This window comes from Nicotiana sylvestris, chromosome 5, assembly GCF_000393655.2.
Source record: "Nicotiana sylvestris chromosome 5, ASM39365v2, whole genome shotgun sequence".
NCBI lineage: Eukaryota > Viridiplantae > Streptophyta > Magnoliopsida > Solanales > Solanaceae > Nicotiana > Nicotiana sylvestris.
In genome coordinates, this window is record NC_091061.1 from 131,176,299 (window position 1) to 131,196,700 (window position 20,402).

Genomic DNA, 20,402 nt, shown 5'->3' on the forward strand with positions numbered 1-20,402 from the left:
GATCACGGGGACCAGTTGTGTCATCCAGATAAGTTCTTTTGATTGTCTCCTCCCACAAAATATTGGTTCAGAAAGATTTTCTCTTTTCCATATCTTTATTTCTTTTCCTAAAATGTGTCTTTAAAGGATTTGTCGAAGCTTACTACCAGAAACCGAAGGGGAATTCACCCAATGCAGGGTAATACAAACAGTCTTAAAAGGCCGGCCCCAGGCAATGCAGGGATTGTGCTCGGAAATGTTGGAAGAAGTAAGCTCCAAAAGGGAGTGGTTTCGGGAGTTAGAAGCAGACTCCCACATCATGTGTTTTAAAAGAAAGCAGAAAAGGGGATAAATTGAAAACCAATCCCCAGCAGGCTAGAGACCCCAACAGGCAACTTTGCCCGCCAACCAATTATGGGGACAAAGAGCAAGAAAAGGAAGAAAGAAAAATTGCTCGCCAGAAAGGCACCCTCTACCACCACGATTAAAACTGATTAAATCCTTTTGTCTGCTGCAGGAAAACAAAGGATTGATGATGGCTGCAAGATGCACCGCCATGGAAGTCACCAAAAACCGGGGCAGAAAATTTTCTGCCGATTGTCGAAAATTTTCTCGGAAGAACGGGGAAACAATTTCAATACTTTTAAGTTCTAGGTCGCCCACCAGTATAATGCGGGAATACATTTAAGTTCTAGGTCGCCCACCAGTATAATGCGGGAATACTTTTAAGTTCTAGGTCGCCCACCAGTATAATGCGGGAATACTTTTAAGTTCTAGGTCGCCCACCAGTATAATGCGGGAATACTTTTAAGTTCTAGGTCGCCCACCAGTATAATGCGGGAATACATTTAAGTTCTAGGTCGCCCACCAGTATAATGCGGGAATACTTTTAAGTTCTAGGTCGCCCACCAGTATAATGCGGGAATACATTTAAGTTCTAGGTCGCCCACCAGTATAATGCGGGAATACTTTTAAGTTCTAGGTCGCCCACCAGTATAATGCGGGAATACTTTTAAGTTCTAGGTCGCCCACCAGTATAATGCGGGAATACATTTAAGTTCTAGGTCGCCCACCAGTATAATGCGGGAATACTTTTAAGTTCTAGGTCGCCCACCAGTATAATGCGGGAATACATTTAAGTTCTAGGTCGCCCACCAGTATAATGCGGGAATACATTTAAGTTCTAGGTCGCCCACCAGTATAATGCGGGAATACTTTTAAGTTCTAGGTCGCCCACCAGTATAATGCGGGAATACATTTTAAGTTCTAGGTCGCCCACCAGTATAATGCGGGAATACATTTAAGTTCTAGGTCGCCCACCAGTATAATGCGGGAATACATTTAAGTTCTAGGTCGCCCACCAGTATAATGCGGGAATACTTTTAAGTTCTAGGTCGTCCACCAGTATAATGCGGGAATACATTTAAGTTCTAGGTCGCCCACCAGTATAATGCGGGAATACTTTTAAGTTCTAGGTCGCCCACCAGTATAATACGGGAATACATTCAGCTCTAGATTTTGGAATCAGTCACCCCACCTGAAGACAGAAGTTTACAACAGAGATCCCCAAAACGGGAAACAATAAAATCCCCAGCACCAAGAAGCAGACAACTGCAAAAGCAAGCGCACATTCAAAGGGAAGAGGGAACGCGTCTCAAAAGAAGTAGTTTGGGAACGTTGTAGCATGCCCAGTATAACAATTCTGATGAAAAGCCATACCACTGAAGAAACCATTGGAAGATCTAAAGAAGAAAGCCGTGTCCCCAGCAAATCAAGCAAAGTGATGAGAACTGACATTCAGAAAAGGTGAAGGACCAGCATCATCTCCAAGTTCACAAAATAAAGGCGTCGGAGGAAAGCATTAGCCGACAAGAAAGCAAGGCAACAAGAACAAGTTGAAGATGGATGAAATTTCAGGATCCTCAGTTTAACTTAGCTTCTTGTTTTCCTTTTAGAGCAATGTAATAGGGAGATCGGTTGAGCAGTAGCATCCTACAGCAGCATACAACAGCGCACAACAACAGCAAACACTACAGTCGCACGGTAGTCCCAGCTACCAAAATTTCCCGAACTACATTGACCTGATTCCTGTTTCAGCCCAGGATATGTAGGAAACCTCTGAAGCAAAGGTTCGGTCAAATCATTTTCAAAAAATGCTTCACACGGAGTATTCGGACGGGCAAAAATCGCTCGCTTTATCTTTGCGCAAAAACCCTTCGTGTCTTCGTGCAAAGAGGGGCAGCTGTAAGCACGTGATTTTTGCTTCACGGACAATTGCTCCAAAAGAAAATAAAAATAGCGGCAAAGGGCTTCGCTGTACAATTTTTCGGTCTTTCCGTGACATGTTTTGTTAATCGTTTGTGAGTCTGTCCGTTTTGCATCTAGTCATTATCAAACAAAAATACAAAAAAAGGCCTGTCGTTAAAAGAAAATTCAAAAAAAATGTGTATGTGTGCATCGTTCATTCTCAGCTGTGAGCTAACCATTTTTATTTTTATTTTGTTCATTTTGTGTTAATTGTTATAGGTGCTAACCAATATGTGTGTGAGTTTATTTTAATTTTTACAATTTTTAGGAATTTTTAGTTTAATTTGTTAATTTGAAAAAGAAAAAAAAAGAAGAGAAGAAAAGGGAAAATCGGATTGGGCCCCAAAATGAGGCCCAAAGCCAAGGCAAGACCCAGTCCAAACCAGGCCTGCCCAGGCACGCCCCCAAAACGACGCCGTATAGGGCGTTCGATCTGAGCCGTCCGTCCAGGCCAATCCAACGGCTCAGGACCTTTTTCAACAACCCGTGTTCAAACCCGACCCAATAACCAATCCGACCCAACCCCTCATTTAAACCAAACGACCCCGTTTAACTACTGAACGACCCCGTCTTGTTTCTCACCCTCAGATCCAAGCCGTTGAGATCGTATGATCCAACGGCTCAGATCCAATCAACCCCCCCATATATAAACTCAGCCCTTTACCCCGCACCCCCTATCCGAACCCCCCCTTCAGTCATCTCCTTCCCCAACCCCTTCTCATCCTCGAACCCTAGCAGCCGCCCCAGTATCCCTCGCCATTAAAGCCGGCGGCATGAACGCCGATGACCGCCTCCTGAACACCCTAGGACCACCTCACTGACCTGAACACGAATCCACTAACCACGAGCCTCGAATCACTTTCGTTCGTCTCGAATCTTCATTTGAAGATTTGAGTCGAACCCGGATCTATGCCAAACCATCCCATCTTCATACCAGACACTCCCCTGACCTTCCTCGTGACCAAACCAAACTTGGTTTGGTCCGAATCTACCCACAACTCCCAAAAATCCAGATCTGGATATCCAGACTTTAGAACACATGCACTTGGGGAATCCGGCCGGTTTGGACATAGGTTTGAGGTCTAATAGACCTTAATCAAGGTGTTCTCATGTGAGAACACCCTGATTAAAGTTTGTTCGGCCTCAAAAGTTCGAAGTCGAAGTTTGATTTGGGTCCGTTTGATTTCAAACTTTTTCAGTAAGTTTCCTTTTCTCTTTGTTTGGTTCTAATTAAGTTGTCATCATATTTCTTTGTGTTTGTTTGTTATTTTGTTATTTTTCAGTCGGATTTCTTCCATCTCTGTTAAAGGCCTTTTTATTTGGCCAATTGTCTTCTGTTTGTGTTCTGAATATACCCTGTGATATATATTAGTCGTCAAACGAGTTTAATTCACATAAGTTCCCAGTGTTTGAACAAATTGGTCTGAAGTCATTCGGGACTCTATACGTGTTGTTCATATGAACGATTGATTGTTATGTGTTACGATTAATATAGTCGAGTCGATATATGTCGTCAATTAGTTTCAATCGTTAAATGGTAACAACTTGATTCGTATTGCTTATTTCTGCTGTGATCGTATTTGAGTCCCATTAGGAACTGAATTGTATTGCCTATTGATTTTGTTCAAATTAAATTAAAAGAACATCTAGGGGGAAAGGTTATAATGGCAGATTCAGATTTTGGTTTTTAAACACAACGCCATTTGGTTTGGACTGTGGGCAGCATGTGTATGGTCTGCTTTAAGGAATTAAAATAATCGGACAGCATGTGCTGTCAGATTATATTCCTACTGCCCATACTTTGATTAAACAAACAAGTGATCAGTACACTTTAACAACCAAAAAAGAGAGAGGGGCTGTCAGGGATTTCATGGGGGCTTGGTTATTTAAAACAAGTGAGTGGAAAAGCAACATGGGGGGGGTAATTTTGAGTTGTAAAACAGACTGTAAAGTGTGAAGGTTAGGCTATAAAAGAGAGGACCTTCCATTAGAAAAGGAAGGTTTTTTATTCTTTTGAGTCTTAAGAGATTTCGGTGAGTAAGAAAACTGAAAAGAAAAAGAAATTTTCAGAGCATTTTTACAAAACATTGTCCAAAACTGCACAAAGAACTAAGTTGTTTAAGCTGTTCTGGCCAAGTCAGTCACTCGAACTGGGGCTGTTATTGTTCCATTAAGAGAAGTTTGTGTATCTTCTGCTGTGATTGTTACTACACTAAGTTTCTGTGTGTTGTGGATTGAGTTCAGTCTTACTGATTATCGAAGCTGTGTTGGCTATTTGCTGAGCTTGTGTGACTATCGAATTTCTTTTGCTATTGCATCAAAATAGTCTAGTTTTCTCGACTGTCTCGTTATTCTGTCTCTGGGATCGATTGGTGGGTACTCGACCACTATGGATTTCATCGTTTGAAATTGCTGTTGGGTCGTTTGTGGGCTGTTGGTTGTTGTTGCTGTGTTTGCTGTTTGGTTGCCGGTTGCTGACATCTTTCTTCTTCTCCTGTCTATTGTCCAAACATCCAGGTACACGACTAATACTGTCAATGTAATCTGAGGTTGAGCATGAATACAAAGAGAAGAGTTGAAGATAGTTTATTTTATGTATAGCATGTACACTGAATGATCTGTGATGTATGATAGCCTATATTTTGTTCGGATACTGGGTTAGCTTTAACACATAGCAACTGTAAATGTAGGGTAATTTGACATCCGATTGTGCGTGTAGGCTGTTGGATAAAAATTTTCAACCATGTAGTAGGCTGCAGTTTAGAAATTAATTGTGTTAGTGATTAGCATGTCTAGGAGCGCACGAAAACTATTCATCCTTAGTTAATTGTTTTTCCCTTTAATAAACGGTCCCTTTATAACTAATAAACAACGCCTATAGAACCAAGAACAAGTTCACGACCTCAACCTCACAGGGGTCGAGCCCAGGTCGAAACAGACCAAGCAAGCCCTCATCGAACAAACAGTGGCCCAGGTCTGGCCCATTCCGCATGAGCTGGATTTGGGCCCGTAATGTTCAATCAGTTGTCCGTGTGCGTAGTCATATTTTCTTGTTCTATAAAAGCATTTTGAATCCTGTTGTAAATAACCAGCAAGCATGTAATTAACTAGGACTATCTCTGTTTTCAATTAGTAGAGACAAACGCGACAAGAAACGTAGTTGCTATAGGATATCCTTTTTTTTAAAAAAAAATAAAAATAAAATGAGACGAGCCTCGCCAAATAAAAGGGACAAATTGCGGGGCCCTCACAAAATATATGTATTAATTACTTAGATTCTTGGACGGGCCGTTTAGCAAATTTTACGGTTTTCCCCAAAACAACAATACGTTAGTCGCTTTAGGCGCGTCTTAATAATTTATTCTCCTTAATTCGGGTGCACATTTATGTGACCCAAATCCAAATCTCAACCAAGTCGAGATATGTCAATAACCACGGGTGCATTGATGTAACGTGGTTCGAGATATGTTTTCACGACGTTGCAAGTCCTATAAACTAGCAGTGAAGGACAAAAGCGGTTACAAGTTAAAATTGGCACATTGGTTCATAATTGTATTTAAAATCTGATAAATAAGCCGAATATAATAGTTGAGCGACCGTGCTAGAACCACGGAACTCGGGAATGCCTAACACCTTCTCCCGGGTTAACAGAATTCCTTATCCAGATTTCTGGTACGCAGACTGTAATATGGAGTCATTCTTTTCCTCGATTCGGGATTAAAATTGGTGACTTGGGACACCCTAAATCTCCCAAGTGGCGACTCTGAAATAAATAAATAAATCCCGTTTTCGATTGTCCTTTAATTGGAAAAAACTCTCTTGCGCCCCCGCGGGCGCGGAAAAAGGAGGTGTGACACCGGGTATCAGTGGGTCGGGTATCTGGGGAAAGCTTGGGAGCCGTTGGATTGGGAGGGATGAACGACTCCGATTGAATATCCTTATACGGCGTCGTTTGGTTTAAAAATGGGAGTTGAATTAGACCGTTAGATATGTTTGATCAACGGTCCAGATCTGGTAGGCGTTAAACAACGTCATTTGGTGAGGTCATAGAGATCAGGGGACCGGACTGGGTCATGAAATGAATTGGGCCTGATTCTTGGTCTCAATTTTAAGCCCAAGTCCGAATTTCTTCAATTTTGAACTCCTTTCTTTTCCTTCTTTTAATTTCTAATCTAAACACAATTCCTAATTAAATTATAAAAATTAAAATAAAATTACACAAATATTAATTAACACTTAACAACAATTATCACACCCTTTAAACTTTTAATTAAAATAAAATCACACAATGACAAACAAACAAATAAAAAATGCATTTTTTTTTTGTGATTTTTCCTTTTAAAACCAGATTATGGTTTGATTAATTTCTAATAGTAGAACGATATCCTAAACTTACACGCGACATATATTTTTGTATTCTTATTTGATAAAACTAAACAATCACAGACAAAACTACAAATAACTACCACAAAGATCCCGTAAATTCCAAAAATTGTACAACAAGACCATTTATTTTTATTTTTCGATTTCTTTTGAAGTAATTGTCGTGTAAACAAAAATCACGTGCTCACACAATGCATAACGAACAAGAATATCAAACTTAGTAAATTGTTGATGAATTTGTAATCATTTAACAAATCTTTCTGTGCATAAAAATGATAATCGGAATGTTTATATATATATATCAATTGGTACAAAAGTTAACTAGGTGTATTTCCATCCCAAGATTTTCTATGGGGTACAATGAGTTTATATCTTAAAGATGATGGATCACAATGAAAATTAGGAAGGACAAAATAAAGTGGGAGGGTACACAATATACTTCCTCCATTTTAATTTATGTGATAATATTTTTTTATTCATTCCAAAAGAATAATAACATTATAAATTTGGATAATATTTAATTTAAATTTTACATTTTATTGCTTTTATAATTATATAATATAATTATTATGACATATTTAAAATTATATTTTTCAAAAATCTTGATCCTTTATTTCTTAAATAAAGCAGAATATGATATTAGAATAGCGTAAGTCCAGACAGCCCCTCCCCCCGGTCAAAAGAAAAATCGCCAGTCAAGAAGTTACATAAGAGGAAGTTTCAACTTCGTAAGAGCAATCTTTCTATATATAGTAAGTAGACGTGTAGCTTTAAAATACGCACATGCACAGAAATCAAGGGTAATACTCTCAAGAGAGTTCAACTCAAAGTCCCTCTCCGTCCATCAACGAGAAAACTGTTGACTATTCTGAATTCCGTCCGCTGTATTGGTATCGACCATTTAGAATCAGAACCTTTCAAATTTCCAAACATACGACAGTTTTACATTCAAAAGATTGTAGAAAAATTTCGATCACTTTAGTTATACTCCATCCTTATCAATTTGTTTAATCAGTTAAAAAATGAAGACACATTTCTGTATTTAGTAATCTTATTTAAATTTAAACTTTATATTTTACTTTTAATGTGATGATTTATAATCACACAACTTGTATATATGGCTTATTTTAGATTATGATTTTTAATTTCAAGTAACATGGCATAAATTGCGAAGCACTTGGTGCATTAGGTAAAGGGCCGTTTTATACAAGCAAATTATATATAGACCTGAATTCATTAGTAAGTGTGATGAATCGATGCTGAGTAAGCACGAAAACCATGTGTTTTCACATGCATGCAAACGCGAAGATAAACCACGAATACATATGACATAACTCTCTCCTCCTAATTGCATCAGTCCTCACCTCTGCATTTTTCTGCTTATTCACATGAGCTGCAACCATTTCCCAATTTCATCAGTTTCTTCCCTAATTTCCTCCAAAATCTCCATTCACTCTTGGGAAGAGCCACTTTTTGTCTCCTCATTTTATTCATTTCTCACCGCCATATTTCACGAATATAAACATTTTCACCTTTGTCTCACCATTCTTGACTCAAGACACATAGTACACATTCTTTGATACATCTACTACTTTGGTCTCGCTAGCTATATTTTCGTTTCTTTTTTCTAGCTATATATCTCGAAATCAAACATGGTTGAATTTCAAGAAATTATAGAGCCTTTGAGCCCAATGAGCGAAGTGGAAGAGAACCAAGAATTAGATGATGAAGAAATCAACTACGATGATCTCAAACGGCGCATGTGGAAGGACCGGATGCGTATGCAGAAGCTTAAAACCAAGAAGGAAATCAATACTTCCACTTCTAGCAAAGATTTAGTAGAGGGTGATGAAGACGACGACTCACAAGCTAAGCAAGAACAATCGCGTCGTAAAAAGATGTCAAGAGCTCAAGATTCAGTCCTCAAGTACATGGTAAAAATCATGGAGATTTGCAACGGTCAAGGCTTCGTTTATGGGATCGTGCCAGAAAAAGGGAAGCCTGTAACCGGCTCGTCGGATAGTTTAAGGGAGTGGTGGAAAGAGAAGGTGAAGTTTGAACAAAATGCCCCAGCTGCCATTGCTACATTCTTGCCTAAATTAGTGGAAGAAAATATATTGGATCCTAATTCATGCATGCATCTTCTTCAAGACTTGCAAGATACTACTTTAGGCTCACTACTTTCTGCCCTAATGCAACATTGTATACCTCCACAAAGGAGGTTTCCTTTGGATAAAGGGTTGGCCCCACCTTGGTGGCCCACAGGGAAGGAACTTTGGTGGGGTGATCAAGGTTTTGCGCAAGAATTAGGCCCACCACCTTACAAGAAACCACATGACTTGAAAAAGGCATGGAAAGTAAGTGTTTTGGCTGCTATTATTAAACATATGTCTGCTAATTTGGATAGGATGAGGAGGTTGGTCAAACAATCCAAGAGTTTGCAAAACAAGATGACAGCTAAAGAAACAGCTACTTGGTCAAAAGTTGTTAATCACGAAGAAGTCCTTCTCAAGCTCACTGAAAAAGCTCTCAAAATTTCAACATCAAAGGAGGAGGAAGGAGAAAATAAGGGAAAAGAAGATGAATATCTTGCTTTAGTACCCAAAATTGGTAATCATGTCAATTTGTTTGATGGCTCTACTTTGAGGAGAAAGGAGAAAAGGAAAGGGGTATTCGAGAGTGAAATAGACACGGAGGATGAAATTTTTGCTACCCAAAATTCAAATAATTGCGCGCAAAGTGATTTAGGGGTGGGATTACCATGCAAGAATTCAAGAATTGACTCCGAGAAAAGTTGTCTTGTTCGCGAAAATAGTATCGACAAGGGGGAGGATCAATTGCTTGACCTGTCCATTAACAACTTTCCCAGCTTGATTGAAGCACAACCAATTCCAAATGAAGAAATAATGGTTGGCCATGGGCAACATGATTGGGTGAACATGGATATAAAAAGGAGCTTCCAGAGCTATAATGCATCACAAAATGCTAATGGAGGATCAGTTGTGGAGAATTTCGAAGGATTTTGGGGAGGCAATGTCCTTGAACAAATTCATTATGATCCCTCTACTTATAGAAACATGAATTTGAATGCTACTCCACAAGAAGATGGTGTTCTACATCATCAAGCTCCGATTTCTGTTTGGGATTTGGCATATGAGGATACAAGCTCCATTTAAAAATAAACCATTAGTGCTTTTTCTGTTTCTGTTTTCTTCTTTCCAACATTTAGTTAATTATATTCGTAGCTAGATTACTTGTTTTTATTATTTTAGACACACTTTATGGACATATATAACAAATTAGTATAATTATCTTTTTCTTTTAATGCTCATTTTTTTCCCTTTGACATTATCATGCTTTATAGATGGCGGAGAACCTTGAAACAATTAGGTCACAAGTTTAATGTATTGGAAAAAATTATGTTCATATATGGAAATTATTATAAGATGACACGTCATGACACGTGGACCAGTCAAAGGAGGATAGGTGACAAAGAATAATCAAAGAGGCACGAGCTTCAACAGGCACGAGCAGATATTCAGAAAGATAGACGCTTGAATCTCTTTATGATTAAAGAGAATGATTTTAATAGTAAATGAGGTTTAGATACGTATTATTGGGCATTAAATACGGAAAATGTTAAGGAATCTGTAATGAATCAAATATGATTACCAATTATAACGTTACATTAAAGGTCATTAAATGCCATTAATTGTCAATAATGGCTCTGTTATGGTAGAAACAAAACGTATTACCTAGAGATAGCTATAAAAGGAGAAGACTGATCATTTGTAAGGACAGGAAATACAATTGAAATATATTGATTTACTTTGCATTATATTCATCTACTATTTATCAATTATTCTTATTTCTATTTGATTATCAGTAACCCGAGTTCTTCTAAAATAAGCTTTGACCGAAATCCCAATTTTTGGTTAAACAAATTGGTTCCGTTACCGGGAATCTGATAATCGTTTGCTTTCTTAATCAATTCTTTCACCAAAAAACTTACCATGTCAAATAACAACGACAACAACCAACAAGATCCTCAAAATCAGGAGAATGATACGGGTGACAGGACCCCACTTCCCTCACCGCGTGATTCACAACGTTAGTCACGAGAAGGAACTCCAGATGGCTCTGAAACAAACAACGGGATTGCGAACCAAACGGATTTGAGGCAAATCAAAATACTGGAGTTGTGAACGAACAAGCACTCGATGATGATCTGAAGAATCTAATTGCTCAACAAGTCAGTAATGCTCTCCGAGCTTTTACCAGCCAGTTGCCAGTTTCGCCACCAACACCAACTTCGAATCAGAATACTTTAGAAAACCCACGTTCTGGGCTCGTTAATTCAGGCACTGGTGGAACTCCCAGCGAGTCTCGTGATGGCGAACTAGGTAACATAGTTAATTCTGATTTACAAAATTTAGTTTTAACCTTGCAGAAGCATCTCAAGGAGCAAAGCGATCGCATAGAGTAAATACCGGGAGTACCACCTGTAATCAAAGGAATAGACATGGATAAATACTCACAACAACCATGGAAGCCTAGTGTTGCTCCGTTGCCGATCCCGAAGAAGTTCAAGATGCCTGATATTCCAAAGTATGATGGCACAACTGATCCACGAGACCACGTGACTGCATTCACAACTGGTGTGAAAGGCAACGATTTAACCAAACAGGAAATTGAGTCAGTATTGGTCAAGAAATTCGGTGAAACACTCACCAAAGGAGCATTAACTTGATATTCTTTCTTACCCGAAAATTCTATAAATTCTTTTGCTGAGCTTGCAGATTCATTTATCAAAGCACATTCGGGGGCTCAAAAAGTGGAAAAAAGAATAGAAGATATTTTCAAAATTAAGTAAGGAGATTCAGAGTTGCTTAGAGAGTTAGTGGATAGGTTCCAGCGTGAAAGGATGATGTTACCGCGCGTACCTGAAAACTGGGCAGCTATGGCTTTTTCCAGTAATTTGAATGAGAAAAGCTCGGAAGCCACGAGACGACTCAAGGAAAGTCTGCGGGAATTTCCAGTAACAACCTGGAATGATGTTTACAACAGATACAAAACGAAGCTAAGGATAGAAGAAGATACTATCTCCCGATCTCAGAAAAAGGAGAAGGTGAATTCGAGACGAGCAGAAACCGAAAAAAGGTCCGGTAAAAATAGATATGATCCGTACATGGGCCCAGCAGGAAACGACTCACGATCAAAGTATGATAATTCAAGGTTTGATCATAGATCGAGGAATAGAGAGTCGGGTTCATCATCGAGATTTGGAAACAATCAAAACACGCAAGAGACGCGAGATGATGATAGGAACTTGAAGGCAAGATTTGGTGGTTATAATTTTAATGTAAGCACTTCAGAGCTAGTAGCCGTATTTAGAAGCATGGGTGATAAGGTGCGGTGACCAAAAGAAATGAGATCAAATTCAAACATGCACAATCCTGACCACTGGTGTGAATTTCACAACGATCACACTACAACAAAAAGTCATTTTAACGGCAATCATTTAGTGGCAATTAGTTAATTGTCACTAATTTATTATTGACGAAGGGATATTACCGACAAATGCACATTAGCCAGGAGAAACTATCTTTTTGCTGGCAATTAAAAAGAATGGTCCCTAATAATCACTAATTGAAGTTAATGTTTTATCTTTCCCACCAATATTTTCCAATAAAATTTACATATTCCCTCCAAATGTAAATCACGAACTAAATATAATTTCAGGAAAAAGTTTTTGAAAGGTCTTCCATCGTACTGCTCAGACATCACTACCCAACTAATAGTTATCTCACCAACCCGACCACCATCCCTAGTTACCCAACTCATCATTCTGATTATCTACCGTAAAAGAACATTCGGAGATGCAACAAATAAATAGATAAAGAGGGTAAGCCACACATTAGTAAATTAAGAAAAAATTGATTTTTGGTGGCCTCGAACTGAAAGAAAATCGAGGTACGATCTCTCAGATTTGGTCTTCTGGTAATTTTTTTACTTTATTCATTCACTATCAATGTAGATTCTATTAATTTTTTGTGATGGACTTCTTGCTCTCTTACTGTTCATTATGGATTTTCTAAGTTCTATTCACAATGCTGGATGGGATCTGATTTTACATGAGAGTGGTGAATTTCAGAGATATTAGTGACGTAGTTTGAGATTCTTTTTCCCCTTTTTGGTATCTATTTTTCAGTTACTGATTTGTATTCATTGTTATAAATCTGGGATGCTTTAAAATGTAAAACAATAGTTAAGAAGAACACTTGGTGCTTATACATATGAAATTAACAAAGAATTCTCTAAATTTTTATGTTGTAGAGCTCATCTACCTTTATATTGGGAAGGAAAGCTAACAAAGTCTTGGTCTCCGAGTCTCTATTATTGCCTTTGGCCTTCCGGTCCTCTGTTGAAACTAAAATTGAATTTTTCTATTTATTGATGTAGTAACTTTTTCATGCATATATGGATATCTCTAGTTTTTGTGTGCGCCTTTATTTCTCTAGTTTGAAGGGTCGCTAAGGAAAGTAATCTTTTGTGTGCGCCTATAAAAACCCATTTTGTTTTGATCACCAAATTGACTCCTAACATTTAAACAAACAGGATATACTAATTGCTACTAGACTTTGTTAGAATATTTGACTCAAATTCTTGTTTGATTCTAATTGACAAAGGATAGGTACAGTTGATCATCTATCAGTCTATCTCTAAGAATTGGATCGAGGTTGTAGCTATTATGTAGAATACTTCTTATTTGTCTTAAAACGTGATACTTATTATCTGTATATTTGTTATTGGGAATACGAAGCAGTCTGTTAAACGAACAATTTCAGCTGAAGAAACAATATCAATACCAAGCTCGTCAATGCATCTATAGCTTATTAAGGTGTTGGAAGATATATTTTGATAACATGATGTCTTTAGGATTTGAATTGAGTCCTGCAGTGATAGGTCTCTTAGCCCCTTTTCCTTCTTTAATACAGACAATGCTATATCCAACCAAAATATATACTACATTAATGATATTTTACCTTTTCAGTTCTTGATGACTTGGTCTTCTTCTAATATGCTTTATGTAATCAACTCTTTAATAGTGTTGTAGACCAACAAGAGGTTAAAGTTTGTTATTGTCCTAAAGAAGAAAATGATTTAATTAAAGATCTTATTGGTATTCAAGCCCGTGGTTGCTCTGCTTCTCCTCACTAACTTCAAGTTAGTTCACCCATTTATTTCCGTTCTTTTTTTTTGTGCTCTAAGATGGTAATATAATTGTTATGGTATTATTACAATAATATGCTACACTTATATTGTAATACTCTGAGATTAAGAAGCTCATGGATTAAAAAGTGGACTTAATAATTTGAAGTATTTATCGTTATAATGATTTCGAATTTCTTTCTAATAATAATAATCTTTTAATGATCATTATTAAGGTGATCGATAATAGAGTGCGGTTTAACACGGAAAAAATACTAAATAGATCATAGATTACATGTCCTTGTTTCAGTCCTTATAGTATTAGTGTTGCCTCTATGTCATTGAAATAGTTGTGGTAAAGGAGGTTCATTTATTTCTTTAGTAGGATTCAGTATATAGTTCAAGTATATTTTAGTCTCCCCAAAGTGAATTTACAGGATGATATATCAGTTTCTATATTTGTTTATATCCTTCAAACAATTTGGCATCAATAAATGATTCTTTTGAGAGTATTTATCCTTATTTCTCTCCCTAAAGCAAGTCTCATGAGGTTCACAAGACTAATCTTTATTAGAACATTTGCTTTTGAGCAGTTGGTTGTGAAGTTGTTTGTTTAAGATAGCAAAGTGCCAAAGCATAGGGGTAGAAGTTCCAGGGGTGCAAGGATTAAAATATTTTCTTCTAAGATATTTTTGTTGCTTCATATTTTGCGAAACTTAAGGCAATGTTGCTAAGCAAATATTGCTAAACATTGTCTTTTACAAAAGATTATCTAGAAGTGTTTGAAGTTGGGAGCTACTTTGACAATAAATTTATGAGACTTATAATTTTTTTTTACATCAGATTTCATCTTTTGACATTCGCTCAGTTTTATTATTTCAGGTCATATAGTATGATGTTTGAAAGTTTAGCATGTAGAAAGACTTTAATGATGAAAGAGTTGTAAACTAGTGTTTATGTCAGCTTTTATAGATTGAATTCATCTTCCTACTTATTAATTCGTGTACCAGTACCTCCCCTGCCACCATTGTCTACCATATTTTTAAGGAAGCCACCTTTCCGCCGCAAGTAGATAAAAATGTAAATTACATGCATATTTCATGCAGTATATACTTATTATTGATTCAAAAAAAGTCAGTCAATATTTAATAGTTGAAACCCATTTTTTAAACTTCTTTTAAGATTAAGATACCATTGATAATTCCAATTGTGAACGACCTATGAGACAGAGCAGTCATAGGCCATACAGTGATAATACATAACTACATTCAATAGCATTATAGGAATTATTTGGCAGCTGCAAGAGTTTGGTCTGCTTTTAGGCATAGAAAGTCCATGAACTTGTATAGATTGGTATTTAATAAATAGTTGGTTCGCAGCTGTGATAATTTACCTTTTCACTACTCGGATTGTTGGTCTGATGGTGTTGTGAATTATACAGTTACTTAATGATATCTTTTATGAAGCAGTAAAGTTACTTTTTCTATGTCATATGACTAACTAGGTATACTAGGAACCAATTTATACTTTAGAAGTCAAATTTCTTTAAGGAGTTCATGCTTTCCTTTTGGATAGACCTCATTGAAATAGTATGGAACTTAGTTCTTGCTTTAGTAGATGTTTTCATTCAAATTTGGTCTCTAATTATGATAAAGAGCTTATCTATTTTCTTGCCTGAAGAAGTGGGTGATTTATTATCAGATTCTGCTAGGAATGAGTTATTTGTTACAGCTGCCACTAACTATTGTGTCACTGCTGTAATGTTTATTGTCACTATGCATTATTCATCATAGCTATTGCCAAGTTTAGGATTATGTGATATCTCAAAGATCGCTAATATTATTGTAGTGTTATGAAGTGCTTAAATGGTTAAATGTATGTTTTGGTTGATAGAAGGCAAAAATAACTCCCTAGTTTTTTTTTATTGAGATGGTAACATATAAATTACTCCTGCTAATTATTTCTCATTATCACACAATATTTACTTGGATTGGCATTTTGAAAGGCATTCTTTATGCTTCCCTAAGACAGACATGCATGACTGAAATACATCTTAGGAAAGTCATGTCTTTAAAAGGAACTTTAACGTATTGAAAATCTCTGCGGATCATTCGTTTAATCTCTGGTATTGAAGAGATGTAGTTCATGAGTTTCATCAAAGCAATAGATTTTCTGTAGTTCTTACCTTTTAATTCTATCAATATATCTAACATAATTTTACAGTGTTTGAATTCATGCAACCATTAGCTTGAATTGAGTTTTGTCAACTTTGATTTGCTTTGTGTATTTTTGACAAATAAAATATCCAGTCCCATATCATCTCTCATATTGATGTTCTTGTTATTTTGTTATTCCATTTTCTCATTCCTTAATGTCTTTCAAATACATGTACATGACAAAGATCTAAACTGACGGGTTATCCCCTGTAGTATGATGTAGTTGCTCCTGACACTGTCTCGGTCAGTTCATGATTATCACAGTTTCTCTTCCCAACATTGCATGAGCATTGTGCGTTCTCTTTTACTATATGGAAGAATTTACTTATCTAATTATAATTTCAAGCAAGCTCCAACTAGTCTGGAATTGAGGATTATTGTATTTTATTTATTGTCTTAGTTATTTTATAATTTCAGGTCATACAGTCTAATGTTCGATAATTTAGCGGGTGGAATATTACAATATGATGAAGAGTTGCAGAAATTATTTGAAGATTGTACTTCGTAAAGATTAGTTATATAATGACATTAGCTATTTAGTTCAAACAATTTAAGTTTATTTTTTTAAGTTATTGTGATATTAATATTTTGGAAGTACTTCCTTTTGTTTGTTAAGATTTAACGAGATATATTACAGTTTGATGAATTAATATTGATATGTTTTGTTATTTGCATTATTTTTTGATTGAATGTAGTAGCTATTATTAATGGTGGCTAAAAGGGAATATTGTAGCCATTATATTGCTATTAAAGATGACTTTTAGTGGCAATATAATTGAATTTACTAGCTATTAAAATGGACGCTAAAAGGGCATAAAAATACGTTTTTAGAAGATATATTTTTTCCACTCTAATTGCCACAAAACAATTACCGCTAAAAGTATGAACTTTTAGTGACAAATATTTTAACTTTAGCGGCTATAAAAATGGACGTTATAAGAGCATTATTAGCCTTTTTAAAAGTGGGTTTATCAGCCATCATAATTGCCGCAAATATTTGCCGTTAAAGAAAATGTGTTTTAGAGGCAATAGAAAATGCCGCTAAAGGCTTTACCAACCCCGGCTTCAGCGGCTAAACATCAATTGCCGGTAAATAATATAGCGGCTATTGTTATTGCCGCTAATGTTGTTTTTTATTGCCGCCAAAGGCCTTTTTTGTAGTAGTGTCATGGTCATAAAAAGACAGATTGTAGATTGTTGCAAGGTGAAGTTGACCATCTATTAAAGCAAGGGAATCTTACTGAATTATTTAGTGAAAAAGGTAAGCAAGCATACATGAAGCCCCCTAAACCTCCTTCTCCGAAAAGGACCGTTAATGTTATAAGTGGGGGCGAGGAAATCAACGGCGTGACATATACGGTGGCCAATAAAGTTTCTAAAGTTACAATTACTCACGGGAAGCGGGTCCGACATGTTTTGGAGGAAGAAAGTATTATATTTGATGATGCAGATGCGGACGGCGTATTAACTCCTCACAACGATGTACTGGTAATCTCTCTACTTGTACATGATACTAATGTGAAACGAGTTTTGATTGATCCAGGTAGTTCCGTGAACATTATTTTTCTAAGAGCACTAAACGAGATGCAAGTTGAAGATAAGCTAGTACCTAAGGCACATACGTTGTCTGGATTCGACAATTCGAGCGTTGTGACAAAAGGTGAGGTAACACTTACAACCTTTGAAGAAGGGGTTGTCAAAGATACGAAATTTTAGGTTGTGGAGATGGAAATGGCTTACAATATGATTCTCGAGAGACCTTGGATTCACGAGATGGATGTTGTTCCATCTACCTTACATCAAGTTGTTAAATTCCCATCACCGTGGGGAATACGTCAAATCCATGGGGATCAACAGACTTCCAGGAGCATCAATTCTGTAGCAGATTCAAGTACGAAAAACGAAGAAAAGTAGCAATTACAGAATCCAGTTGAGGATACCATGACACAAGCCTCAACTGAACAAGGACGAACAGATGTAGACTCAAGGCCCGATTCCATTCAAGAACCAGAAGAAAATGAAAATATCAAAACAACAATTGAAGAACTGGAGGCTGTAGAGTTATTTGCACAATGGCCTGAAAGGAAAGTCTACATTGGGGCCAACTTAAGCCACGACACGAAAGGTAAGTTGATTGAATTTTTAAAAACTAATGGTGGATTGTTTTGCCTGGTCCCATTCTGATATGACAGGAATACCCCCGGAAGTAATGACTCACAAGTTAAATGAAGATCCATCGTATCTGCCTGTCAAGCAAAAGAAGAGAAAGAAGGGGACTTTCAAAAATCAGGTGATTCAAGATGAGGTTCAAAAACTATTAAAAATTGGGTCTATCCGAGAGGTAAAGTATCCTAATTGGTTAGCCAATACTGTAGTGGTACCAAAAAAAATGGCAAATGGCGAGTTTGTGTAGATTACACCGACCTTAACAAAGCATGTCCTAAAGATTCTTTTCCATTACCACATATAGATCAACTGATTGATGCTACTACAGGACATGAATTGTTAAGCTTTTTAGATGCGTATTCAGGGTACAATCAGATCAAAATGGATCCCCTAGATGAAGAAAAGACTTCGGTTATAACAGACAGGGGGACTTATTGTTATAAAGTAATGCCCTTTGGTCTCAAAAACGCTGGTGCCACGTATCAAAGATTGGTGACTAAAATGTTCCAAGAACATTTAGGAAAAACTATGGAAGTCTACATAGATGATATGATTGTCAAATCTCAACATTCAGGAGATCATATATCACATTTGTCTGATACATTTTAGATCTTACGAAAATTCAATATGAGGCTAAATCCCAAGAAATGAGCATTCGGCGTTTCATCAGGTAAGTTTTTGGGTTTTCTTATTTCTAACTGTGGTATTGAAGTAAATCCCGCGCAGATTAAAGCCATTGAAGAAATTCCTGACATGCTTACAAATAAGAAAGAGGTGCAGAGACTAACGAGAAGAATTGTAGCCTTGGAAAGATTTATTTCCAAGTCATCAGAAAAATGTTTTAAATTATTTTCGGCTCTTAAAAAGCAAGACCAGTTCGAATGGTCCGAAGAATGTCAACAAACGCTCAAAAACCTGAAGGCATACCTGTCAAATCCACCGTTGCTCGCAAAACCAAAGGTCGGGGAAAGATTACTTATTTATTTAGTTGTTTCAGAAGTAGCGGTGAGTGTTGTTTTAGTTCGTGAAGACCAAGGTAAACAGTCTCCAATTTATTATGTTAGCAAATCATTATTAGATGCGGAGACGCGGTATCCTCAAGTAGAAAAGCTTGCACTTGCAATAATCATGGCATCTAGAAAACTAAGGCCTTATTTCCAATGCCACCCTATTTCTGTAGTAACTGCTTATCCATTGCGTAATATATTACACAAATATGAGTTATCAGGTAGGTTAGCCACGTGGGCCATAGAATTGAGTGAATACGACATCGCATATCAACCTAGAACCGCAATAAAATCTCAGGTGTTAGCAGATTGTTTGGCTGATTCTAGCCATGGGATACAATTAGAAGCTGAAAAGGAACTACAAGTGTTTTAATAGGTCTAATCAGGGAATTTGGACCTTATTTACTGATGGCTCATCTAATATGAAGGGGGCAGGTTTAGGAATTATTTTGGTACCACCTACGAGTGAAACCATTCGACAAGCCATAAAATGTCATCTTATAACTAACAATGAGGCAGAGTGTGAAGCTGCGATTGCAGGTTTAGAACTGACATGTGAACTTGGCATTAATCAAATCGTAATCAAAAGCGATTTGCAGCTTGTAGTTAATCAAATGCTGGGGACTTATACAGCCAGGGAAGCACGAATGCAGCAGTACTTAGAGAAGGTACGAGATTTGATTAGGCAATTCCAAACCTGGAAAGTTACGCAGATACCAAGAGAGAGAAATGTCGAGGCAGACGCCCTAGCCAATCTCGCATCTGTGGCGGACGTGACGAGCAATGAAAATGCTTCTATAATTCATTTGTTTCATTCGGTACTCGATCCAGACAAAAATGAGGTAAATTTCAATAACTTAACCTGGGATTGGAGGAATGAGATCGTCAATTTTTTGTAGTATGGAACCGTCCCTGAAGACAAGAAAAAGGCTCACACGCTTCGTAAAAAGGCTGCTCGGTACTGTTTAAAGCAAGGCAATCTTTATCGAAAGATGTTCAGTGGTCCCTTAGCAAGATGCCTCGGGCCTTCTCAAACGGAATATGTGATGAGAGAAATACACGAGGGGCATTGTGGAAATCACGCAGGAGGAAGATCACTGGTAAGAACCATGATTAGAGCAGGCTATTATTG

At 37.1% G+C, this 20,402-nt stretch overlaps 2 protein-coding genes across 2 annotated transcripts; both read left to right on the plus strand.

The window, feature by feature from the left end:
• Positions 1-8,040: 8,040 nt before the first annotated feature.
• LOC104239356 (putative ETHYLENE INSENSITIVE 3-like 4 protein) lies at positions 8,041-9,897 on the plus strand. Its single transcript, XM_009793978.2, has one exon. It carries the CDS (start codon positions 8,322-8,324, stop codon positions 9,843-9,845), a length of 1,524 nt encoding a protein of 507 aa, XP_009792280.1. The 5' UTR covers positions 8,041-8,321; the 3' UTR covers positions 9,846-9,897.
• Positions 9,898-11,629: 1,732 nt separating this feature from the next.
• Positions 11,630-18,011, plus strand: LOC138869316 (uncharacterized). Its single transcript, XM_070146925.1, has 3 exons — positions 11,630-11,797; positions 17,262-17,762; positions 17,814-18,011. The coding sequence occupies exons 1-3, from the start codon at positions 11,630-11,632 to the stop codon at positions 18,009-18,011; spliced, it is 867 nt and encodes a 288-aa protein (XP_070003026.1).
• The last annotated feature ends 2,391 nt before the right edge of the window (positions 18,012-20,402 follow it).